We start from the raw sequence: 12335 nt of genomic DNA, 5'->3' as shown, positions 1-12335 counted from the left end.
TTTTGTGGTACGCAGGCCTCTCACTGTTGTGGCCTCTCCCGTTGCGGAGCACAGGCTCCGGACGCGCAGGCTCAGCGGCTATGGCTCACGGGCCCAGCCACTGCGCGGCATGTGGGATCCTCCCGGACCGCGGCACGAACCCGTGTCCCCTGCATCAGCAGGTGGACTCTCAACCACTGTGCCACCAGGGAAGCCCTGATGCACAAATTCTTATCTTCAGTCCAGACCTGCACTGGTCTTTTTTATCCAATGACCGACTTGACATTTCCACTTAGATGGCTAATTGACATCTCCAACTTAAGATACCCCAAATGGAATTTCTGATTTACCCACCCCGCCCAACTACCACCATCACCAGCAACTCACCCTGAGCACCAAAACTAGTGCTAGCTAGAGTCTTCCCCTATCTCAATTAACATACTCCATCATCCTAGTTGCTCATGCTTGATTCCTCTCTTTCACTTACACGTCCACCTCCTAGTCAACAAATCCATTGGCTCTACTTCAAAAAATGCCCCAAATCTTCATCACCTCTAGCCAGAGTTTTGCCAAAGCCTCCTAACTGGTCTCACTGCTTCCTACTTGCCACCACCTTCCTGACTTTTTTCAAACGTCATCCAAAGGGATCTTACCAAACAATGATCCTCCAGTGGCTTCCCATCTTACGCACGGTAAAAACCAAAGTCCATAAGCTGACTTACAGGCTCTAGTTCTTGACCACTCATTACTTCTCAGACATGATTTCCTATTACTCTGCTGCAGCCCTGCTCGTATCCTCGAAGACCTCTAGCAGGACCCCAACTGAAGGTACTGTATTTGCTCTTCCTTTCACCTATGAGATCTTTCCCCTGGATATTTACTTATATGTCATCTTATTAGAGAGCCCTCCCCTACTGTCCAGGGTAAAAGAGCATCCCTCAGCCCACTCCACAGTCCTCTTACCCAATGTCATTTTACTTTTATCCATAACATGTATTACCGCCTGATATATATGTTTTTGTTTACTGTCTGCCTCCTTTATCAAATGCTGGTGTATCCTCGCACCCAAAACATAATAGTATCCAATAAATATCTGTTGTATAAATAAAATAATCAGTCCACCTTGGGCTGTCTAAAATAATTTTCCTCCTATGTAAATTATAAATTTCTCCGAGTGAAATTGTAAATTCTGTTCAAATATATGTCATACCAGAAAAAGTCACGTTCATTTTCTCAATCTCGAACCAGCAGCAGAAATACAGTTTCACAAATCTTGCATCCGGAAAGTTTCTACTAAGTTTCCAAATATATCATTTTTATAATATATGCTTCACAGAGAATGTTTATCCTTGCCTGAATGATGCAATAATCAGCAGAACCTGTTAATATTAATAGCTCATTAAATGAAAAAGCAAAATTTTAATCCAAGGGCTATTTGGAAGGATACAATATTATAACCCCATGCTCCCTTTCTCTCACCAATCAATTTCATAACAAGGTACATTACCATTTTAGTTACCAGTTGCTATAAATTTATTAAAATTAATAGATATAAAGAACCAATTTAAGTTTCAATAAATGATTCACAATGTTCTACCTGCCAGGTAAAATAAATTATTTTTCTGTGATGCATTTCCTGATTTAAAAAACCTATCTCCTGATTTCTCACAATGACTGGTTTTCATTTTAACAAAACTGAAAAAGAATTCTCCTTGTGGCAGATGCACCGAGAAGGTACATTTTAAAATTAATTCCTCATTCAACATAAACTGTGTATAGGTTTGTTTTAAATAGGTTCAGCTATTTGTCAGTCTCCTCGGTTTAGTAAAATTAATATATCTAACATATTCAAAACCTCCTAATTGTGATATTTGCAAGAACTAAGCCAGATCTGAGTGGACATCACTTAGGAGGCATGCTTATAAATAATGGCAACAAAAATTATAAAGACAGAAGTGACAGTAACTAACCCTCTGTTATTACACGCCACGGCCCAGGCACAGGTCATATAATTCACATGCAATTCAAAGGAACACACCATAGGCAGAATAAGCCTTTGTTTATCTATTCAGTTGCATTCATGAATAACTAAAGGTCACTGGAATCCTTACCTGGTAGAAAGCAGACTTCACTACACACCAGTTTCCGTTCGGTGCTCTTCTCTTTCCTTGCCAACCCTCTTTAGCCTGATGGCTTTCCCCTTGTTATTCTCCTCTTTGCTGTGCAAGTTTAATCTTGAAAGGTTAGGCTAACACTTTGATGCTTCTACTGCAAAGTTCTTTGTACAACCCACTAAACTCCTCTACAAAGGTGGCATATACTTCTAAATAAACAGTACACTGAGAACCTATCCAAAACAGCGTTTTAAAAAAATACATATCTCTATGAAGCAGAACTGCTTCAGTTTCCAGCTCTATGAAAGTTTTCCACAGCACATTGTACCTGGTCCACAAATAGGAAAGGTCTTATGGAAGATGATGACATTTCTATATTGCTTTTGCCTCAATTTCCTCTCCCTATGTCACTGATTCTACCCAGAAATAAACCTCTGCTATGTCAAACCACTACAATTTTGGAACTGTTTATTACTTCAGCATCCTGCCTAATATAGTACTTAAAAGGACTGTGGTCCATATTAAATGAAATAATCCATGTAAAGCAATGAGCACAACACATGGAAATAAGTGAACCTGATAAAATGACGTAACTGATAATTCTTCATGATCTAAATATTGTCTTCCATTAAAATGTATATTATAAGAACAAAATGAATCAGATGTTGGAATTATCTGGCAAGGATTTTAAAGCAGCCATCATAAAAGTGCTTCAACAAGCAATTATAAATTCTCCTGAAACAAATGGAACAATAGAATATTTCAGCAAAGAAATTAGTCATTTAAAAAATGGAAACTTTAGAATTAGAAAATACGATACCCAAAAGAAATAACTCACTGGATGGGCTCAGCAGTAGAGATAACAAGGACAAAACCAATGAACTTAGGGATCTATCAATGGAATTTACCCAATCTGAACAACAAAGAGAAAACAGACTGGAGAAAATGAACCATCTCAGGGACCTGTGGAACAATAACAAAAGGGGTAATATTCACATTATCAAAGTCCCAGAAGGAGAAGATAGAGGAACTGAGAATATTCGAAGAAATGATGGCTGAAAATTGTCCAAATTCGGTGAAGGACATAAACCTACAGATTCAATTAGCTAAACAAATTCCAAAGAAGAGAAATCAAAGAAGACCACTCCAAGAGACACCCTAATTAAAATTCTAAAAACTAAAGTAAAAAAAAATCTTGCAAGCAGCCAGGGAAACATGACACATTACTTATGGGAGAGTACCAATTCAAATGACAACAGATTTCTCATTTGAAATGACAGAGGCCAGAAGGAAGTGGCATATATTTTCTCAAGTTCTAAAACAAAAGAACTGTCAACTACAAAAGCTATACCTGGTAAAAATATCCCTTAAGAATGAAAGGGAAATAAAGACATTCTCAGATGAAGAAAAACTAAGAGGATTTGTGGCTTGCAAATCTATCCCTAAAGAACAGGCTAAAGGAATTTTTCTAAACAGGAAGGAACAGAAGATAGAAGAAAACTGAAGAAGGCTTAGAACTTTAAAAAGAACATAAAAATGGGTGATAATGGGGTAAACATAGCAGATTATCCCTCTTTTCATGAGTTTCTTAAATCATATTTGATAGTTGAATTAAAAAGTTTAATACCAACTGATGTGGTGCTCAATGAACAAAGTAAATATTTAAGACAAGTGTATTTTAAAAATGGGAAGGGTAAAGGGACATAAAAGTAAGGTTTCTATATGTGACAAGAAGTAGTAAAATGTCCTGGATATCAGTAGACTGTGACCAGTTTCGTATGCATATTTTAACACCTACAGCAACCATTAAGAAAACCATACAAAGTAATGTACTCAAAACCACTATAAATCAATCAATATGGAATCTCAGAAAAATGTTCAAGCAACTCACAGAAAGGGAAGAAAAGGGAAACAAGAGAACTGAAAAACAGAAAACAAACAGAAAAAAACCCAGCAGACTGAAACCCTGATATGTCAATAATTCCCTTACATGTGAATGGTCTAACCACGCCAATGAAAAGAGTAGCAGAGTAGGAAAAAGTCAATCTCAAAAGGAAACACACAGTACAGTTCCATCCATATAATACGTTTGAAATGACAAATGTATAGAGATGGAGAACAGAAAAGTGGTTGCCAGGTGGTGGAGGAGGGGGAGGGAGTGGCTGTGACTTAAAAGGGAACTTATTTTTCATCTTATGATGAAACTGTTCTGTATCTTGACAGCACTGGTGGTCACAGGAATCTTCACATGTGATAAAAGTGTACAGAATCAAACACACACACACACAAATGAATGCATATAAAACTGATGGAATCTGAATAAGGTCTGGTCTGTAGATTGCATCAATATGCATCACATATCATATCATGTCCTGGTTGTGATGTGCTAGAGTTACCCAAGATGTTACCCTTTGGGAACTAGGTGATGGGTATAAAGAAACTCTCTGTATTATTTCTTACAATGGCATGTGAATCTACGATTATCTCAAAATTTTAAACTTTTAAAAAACTCAAGAAAAAAATGCTTATTAGAGTAAAAACAATTTTGGTTTTATATAAAATCTTGGATAAAATAAAGAGGGCAAGAAATAAACCAAACTTTTTCCCTAACTCCCTGTTTGAGTTTGAGGTAGGGAAGGAAGGACATGCAGTTTTATTTTGGGTTCCACAGCTTTGCAACCCAAAAGTTCTGTAGTACGTACAGACATTAACAAGTTTTGTTTAAAAGTAATAATTGTATTGTTTTGCTAAGTATATAAGTAATGCATATGTTATGAAAAATTTAGAAAAATGAAGGCAGATTATGATAAGAGTCACATGACCCAGTGATGATGTGGCCTTGTAGTCCTCCTTTCTATGATCATATGTGGACTTTGGAGGGTGAAGAGAAACTGGATTATTCTCTAAATCAGGAATCAGCAAACTACAGCCCACAGCCAAATCCAGCCAGATGCCTGTTTTTGTACAACCCACAAAGAAGGGTTTTTACATGTTCATATGCTTACATACCTTCATAATATCCTCAGTATTGCCTCTTTGATTGCAAAGCTTTAAGTACTTACTATCTAAACATTTACAAAAAGAGCTTGCCAATCACCCCCCACCTCTAAACTGCATTTTTGTCAAAAGCTTTTTTAAATTAAAAAGATAATGCAATTCCTTATTTCTAGATATTTAGCCTGTTCTCAAATTTTTATAATATAAAAAGTTGTAATGCACATTCTTGTGGCTAAATTTGTGCACACAGAGATGAATGTACTTTTCAAAGGGGATATAACTTATAACTAACATTATTTTATAAATATGTCATACGTATGTATATAATTATTTATAAATGTTTTAATTATTTTGTAAATAAATAACATTTATTTTATGACAAAACAGGAATTTTATTAGATTATTAATGTCATATATACATTAGCTAGACAATCCTCTCTTCTCCAGAACAGAAAGCTAGTTCAAAGATTCTAAAATTGACGTCTTATCCTACTAGTTGAATAAGCCAAACTCTGTAACATCATCCAAAGTATCATTTTATACATAGGAAGAAGTTCTAAGGAAGGTTTTTTTTTTAAGGCCTGTCTAATTCTATAAAGGTGCATAGAGGAAGAGTCTGGCATAAAATTACAGAGGTCAAGGTGAAGTTGAAGGTAGCGTAACTGAGGTGAGAAGACCAGAACTTGCAGTCAGCTTGCTGGGTTCTAATCGATTGACAAGCCAGGTGACCCTGGGCAACTTAACTAAACACTCTTACGTCTGTTTCTTCATCTGTAAAACAGAAGCGGTCATCATGGCCAAGTCATAGGGCCGATTAACACACGTAAGCACTGTTTCCTACGTTGAACGTGCTTGTTTTTGTAATGAGCCTCATTATCCAAATAGATGCCCAATACTGTGCTCATTCCACAATACCATCTTTGCTCCAAAGAGAGTGCAGAACCTTCCTCTATAAGCAGTAACTTGTAGGATTTTAAAATTAAAATCCCAGATATTAGCTTGCTCACTTGCGTGTGTGTGTGTAAAAGTTTATTGCTTGTTTCAGCCAGAACAAAGCCATTAATAAAAGGGGTCACCAGTGAAGTAAAAAGTACCACCTTTGAGGGAAAAAAACTGAATACAGAGATATCAAATTTTAGGCTTAGAATGTCTTTTGCCTTTAACTACCTAATCATGGGGTTTACTCTGTTTCCCACCATACAGAACTAGATACTTTGGTAATCTTCTTGGACCACACCACCCTGCCCCATCCAGCTCATCTCTCACATACCAGCCTATACTTCCTGTTCACTGAACTTGAGAAGTATTTCCTCTCTGCCTTCTGCTACTGCTTAGCCCAGGCCCCGATACCCCATCTCTAATGGGGGCTTCCACTGTAAACTTCCTGCCACGGGTCTCTCCGGACAGTTCATCTGTCACCAGCCCCTATCCTCACCCCTGACAATCAAGACTTTGGCTGCCTCCCCTCGGCCGCCCACCCCCGTGTCCACAGGGTCAAGTCCAAACTGCCAGGTTCGACACATTAGGAGCTTCACATCCGCATCCTAGTTTCCTTGTCTAACCTCATCTCCCCAACTTCCTCCTGCATGCCAGCCACACAGAGCTCATCACAGCTGGCTGAACGTGCATGCATTTTTATGACTTGGCCTAGGCACATACATTCCCTCCTTCCCAGAGCCGTGCCCAGCCTCTCTGCCCAGACTCATCCTCCATAATAGCTCCTGAAGACTCCTAATGAAGCCATTCCTGACTAAACACCCACTCCCTCTGTATTCCCAGAGCACTCTGCTACCACCTACATGATAGCAGCCATCATCTCTGAAAACTGAAAACATCTTAGAGCTTCAAAACGGGAATGAAATCCTTTCGAAGACAACATATTTCTTTGTTAAGCTTTCCAAGACACCATCTAAGAAATAGTCTGGCTCACCATTTCAAGGTGGAATAAACAGTAGACTGTATATTAAAAACAAAAAATCCTAGACATGAGGGCCAGTTTAGTTATCCTTCAAATTGCCATAATTAAGTATTAACATGAATACAAGACCCCTAACTATGCAGCTTATTAAATAACATTACTTACTATCTTGGTCGTAATCTGGTTTTGAATTTCTACTTTAAGTATAAAGAACAAGTTAACATTCTTAAAGTTTGACATCCTGACATAAACACCACTTTTGTTATTTTAATTGTACTCCACACCTCAAATTCATTTCCTTTGGCTGCAGTTTTCAAGATTAGTGGAAAACATAACGTATAATTTTGAGCATTCTGTGTTCTTTTCTCAAACACAGTAAAATAAGAACTTTGAAGAAAACAAAGGAGGAAGCTTCACAACATTGGATTTGCCAATGATTTCTTGGATACGACACTAAGAGCACAGGAAACAAAAGTGAAAATAGATTAACTGGACTACATCAAAAGTGAAAATTTCTACATATCAAAAGATACACTCAACAGAGTGAAAAAGTAACCTATGGAATGGGAGAAAATATATGTAATTCATATAACTAAAAAGGGATACACATAGATAAATATATATTCTCTATATATTCTTTTTTCCTTTATATAGAATACACAGATAAAGATAAAGGTAAATCACTTATAACTCTACAGACCTTTACCTAGCTAGCTAGCTAGCTATCCATCTATCCATCCTATCCACAGGTTGTTGAGTTGTATCTGTATCTATCTGATAAGGGGTTAATATCCAGGTATCTATCTGATATCCATATGTATACCTGATAAAGGGTTAATATCCAGAATATATAAAGAACTCCTCAACTCAACAGAAAAGCAAACAACTCGATTAGAAAATGGACAAAGGACTTGAACAGATATATCTCTGTAGATACACAAATGGCCAATGAGCATACGAAAAGACGCTTAACATCACTAATTATTAGGAAAATGCAAATCAAACCACAGTAAGATATCACCTCACACCGTCAGGATAGCTACTATCAAAAAACAAAAAGGAAAATAAGTGTTAGTGGAGAAAAGTTCCAGAAACACGTTGCCCAACAATGTGAATATCCTTAATGATACTGAACTGTATACTTCAAAATGGTTAAGATGGTACATTTAATGTTATGTATGTTTTACCACAACTAAAAATTTTTAAATTAAAAATTAACTAAAAGTTTAAAAAATAACTTCAGAATAACCTAACACTATGGTTTTCCTGTAACGTGAAAGCCCAATTTATATGAAATGCAGCATTTCGTAAAGTGAGAGAAAAATAAATTGTTATATTACATCGTTAAAAACACTTGAGTATTGTTGTTCACAAAAATGGAGATCACCTGAGCATCTGAATAAACAAGAGGTATGTGTACATAAAGGAAATGCCTGCCCTGAGAAAGCTTAATTAATAGTTGCAAAAGCTAAGGGGAAGAAGAGATAGAGGAAGAAAAGGAAGAATAAAGATTCTCGGGCCACCAAGTGGTGCCTCAATACCAATACCAATACAAGGTTAGCAGTAACTACCATTTTTCATATGAGGAAACTGAAGAATACAAGGGTTGAGTGCTATGCCCAAGGTCACGCAGCAAGTATGAAGCACAGCTGAGATATGAACCTGAGGTACCATCCTGAGAAGGCACCAGGGCTGGAAGGCAAAATGACCAAAAGAGCCCAGAGTCTGGGGACTAGAATCTGAACCCATTTCTCCCATGAAACAGCTACAACCTTAGATGGTCAGGTTCCTTTCTGGGTCTCAGTTTCCTCAACATTCATGTATCTTTTCCTTCCATTTCTTTCTTGAGTGTGGTCAACTCTTATTCCTTCACTTCCTACTTTTTTGATTCATTTCTGTTCTGAGATTGTAAATTCCTGGTTTAAGATAGTTTTTCACATCTGCAAAGGCTTGTTTAAAGATATTCAACTCATGATGGAGTGTTATGTCGGTGTTCTCTTGGAAAATTTTTGATTCTCACCTTGTTTTTTCCCTATAGTAGTTTTATACAGATGCTACCTGCTGTTTCACATCATTTTAAAATGTCTTATATTTTCCTGGACAGCACCAACAGGTGCTCCCATGGAGAGGTGAGGTATTTGGGTGTTTTACTAGGTTTCTTAGTTACACTGGTAAATGAAGGACGTTTTCTTTAATAAGTGGCATCTTTTTTTTGGTGATGGGGAGAGAAGAATAGGTAAATCTCTTGACTCTATGATATTGTTTGTTTCTGGGCACCCTGAATTTCCCTGCTTTTTCCTCTTCCCTTCACCACCAGGCTTCCAGGGGATGCCTCCCCCTTCTCTCAAGAAGCAGTCCCACCCCAATGCTGTACGGCCAGTGTTTCATGCATTTTCAAACGCCTTTCTTTAAATTTTCTGCTTTTCCAGTAAGCGGCCTGAGGTGACCTCTTTAAAAATGGTTCGCTATCCACTTGGCCCAGAAAAACCCCACAAAATCATGCAAGAGGTTCAAATCTTCATGTTCACTTTAAGAACACTCGTGAAACTGCCCAGACCATTAAGGGTACGCATATCCAAAAGCCACCAAGTATCTGAAGGATGTTACTTTACAGAAGCAATGTGTGCCAACCTGTCCTTACAATGGTGGAGTTGGTAGGTGTGCCCAGGCCAAACAGTGGGGCTGGATGCAGGGGCAGTGGCTCAAAAAGAGTGCTGTATTCTTACTGCACATGCTCAAAACTGCAGAGAGTCATGCTGAACTTAACGGCTTAGATGTAGATTCTCTGGTCACTGAGCACAGCCAGGTGAACAAATTCCCCGCAGTGTGGCACAGGACTTCCAGAGCTCAAGGTCGGATCAACCCATACATGAGCTCTCCCGGCCACACTGAGATGATCCTTACTGAAAAAGAACAGATTGTTCCTAAACCAGAAGAGGAGGTTGCACAGAAGAAAAAGATATCCCAGAAAAAACTGAAGAAACAAAAACCTACGGCCTGGGAATAAATGTCACTAAAAACAATAAATGCAAATAAAAGTAAAAAAAAAAAAAAAATTTTCCAGCACAGTCGCTGCTCAGATCCACCCGTCTCAGACCTGTTCTCACAACCTCCCCACTCAGGATGGGGCATGATTTATGATTTCCCTGTTTTCTGCCACCGCTGGGGCTCAGCTACTCTCCCCTCATTCCCATCCATCTGACCCTCAGCTCCAGTCAATCCAGAGCTTAGAGTACTCCCTGTTTCCTAACTATGCTGGAGACAGGGGTTATGCGTGCTTTTGTTTGCTTTCCTTCTGGATCCGTTTAGCATCTAAAGGATGTGGGGAAAGATTTAGTTGTAGGTGGCTGCCAACATTTTCCTTATCTCTGAAATGAAATTCCTGGACAGGGCTCTGACACTGCAGGATTCTGAACCAGTGATTCTGAGAACACGGGCTTCTCAGTTAAGTAGAACTTTCCAAAAATAAAAATGGTGCTGGTCTGAAATGCTTTCAATGCTTCATTAAAAATTCACAACTATTATATCCTATCTATAAGCAAATTCAGTGACACCTTACCAGGAGCTTTGAAGAGAGTATCAGAGATCCTTAGTAGTGAAAATGTGAGGAACCACAACTCTACAGCCAAACTACAAATGCACGATGGCATGATATGTAAGGTATTCTCTAGAAGAATATGTATGTCCCCCTTTCCCCGCCAAAAGCAAAGAAGATAATAATTATAACATCAATCCAAATGGAATAGATCATATTAAATATCACATTGGTGTGGATTTCCAAAAGGTTACCATAAATACTTTTATATTGCTCTGAGTCAAAGGAAATACTAAAAGGAAAAAAGTAATTATTGTTATTAGTCCATCTATAAAACTAATAAACTAATGAATCAGTGTTATGCTTTAACTTATTTTTTATGCATAGCCTTGAGAAATTTTTTTAAAGCCCTCCTTTATATATTACTTTTTTCTCCTTAAATTCAATCGTTAACACAACTTAGCTCCCCAACAGCTTTTAAGGTAGTTACTTCCCTTTTTATTTTGTGAAATAAATGAGCATTTCAATGATTCAGAAACTATACCAATGAGCACGCCATATTCATTAAAAGAAAAAAGAAAGAATAAGTAGTGCAGACCCGACAGTGGCTATTTTCAAAAATAGGTTTTTAAGTTTCAAGATTGGTTTGTAAAACTTTGCATCAATTTCACCACTGCCAACATGCTTCAGGTTAAAATACTGTTCAAATTGAGGAGAAAACTTTGTGTTCCTTTTCCTGTTTATTTTCCAAGCCAATCCATTTAATAGTTTTAAAGATGACCGGCATGTCCTTCCCCAAGGTTTAATCACCTATGGCCCTACTTTACCACGCCAAGTTCCGGGGAATGTTGCATTTAGCAAGGCATGACCAGCGCAAGATGCTGGCTTACCTAGAAATTCCCAGGTTCCTGAATCCCCACCTTACCTCAGACTCATCTGTAGATTCTTCAAGAGACCCCGTTTCCTACAAAGCAGAGAGCGGGGAAAACGGTCAGAACACGTGACAAAAGGAGAAAAAATATTTTCAAGGAACAAGAGTCATCATGTCCCCACCACCAATACCCACGTGCCCTTTTTTGGAGGTAATTTGCAACTCCAGTTTAAAGAACTCCACATGGTCCGACTCTCGCAGGCCTCCTACAAACACCTTCTTCATACCCCACAGGGTACCCTGAGATGGTCGCTCTGGGGCCACATGGATCCACCGCTCCCAGTGACCTCCCTTGACTGGTCAGCAGGTTAACAAATGACCCCAGGAATTCCCCATGGGAGGACCCAGAAGGCTTTTCCTTCGCTAAAGATGGAAATCAGTCTGGCAAAGCAGCCTTACTGATCTCAGAAGAGGCAACCGCCATCTCAAATTATCTATAAGCCAACTTTTATATGGCAAAGCTCTTGTGCTATTAATTACTATGCTATGAATCTGGCTGAGTCAAAATGATTGTCTTGCTTAACAGCTTTTACAACAGAATTCCCCTAGCGTGGTACCGATCAGACGCTGTGCAAACAAGCTGTATAATTTACATCCACTCTTTAAACCATTAACTGGAAGACAAATTCTGCCATTTAACACAGTTTCCCTCTTGCTAGACGATGAATCTTGCTGCTCTGGAGAAAACAAAGCAAAAGGGGAAAAAAAAATGGACTTGATTCCGCTAATCTCTCACCTGTCCACTCAAAGGGAATGTGCTGATGCCACGCATCCGCCAAGAGGTCAGCAAAATGAAGATTTACTTAACGTGCTTATAGATATCAATAGCAATAAAAGGTTACAACTAATATGCTGACACTG

General features: G+C 38.4%; 1 protein-coding gene across 3 annotated transcripts in view; it reads right to left on the bottom strand.

Moving 5' to 3' along the window:
• The window catches only part of VPS41 (VPS41 subunit of HOPS complex), a 187900-nt gene that overhangs the window by 163336 nt on the left and 12229 nt on the right, over positions 1-12335 (bottom strand). For all 3 annotated transcript variants that reach the window (XR_009520589.1, XM_060020220.1, XM_060020222.1), the window contains exon 2: positions 11469-11507. Coding sequence is in view for 1 of the 3 variants with exons in the window: in XM_060020220.1 (XP_059876203.1) it covers positions 11469-11507 (39 nt within the window). In the remaining 2 variants the exon portion in view is untranslated. The remainder of the gene's footprint in view (positions 1-11468; positions 11508-12335) is intronic.

The sequence above is a fragment of the Delphinus delphis genome, chromosome 9, assembly GCF_949987515.2.
Source record: "Delphinus delphis chromosome 9, mDelDel1.2, whole genome shotgun sequence".
NCBI classification, from domain to species: domain Eukaryota; kingdom Metazoa; phylum Chordata; class Mammalia; order Artiodactyla; family Delphinidae; genus Delphinus; species Delphinus delphis.
This window is presented reverse-complemented; position numbering and strand designations above follow the sequence as displayed.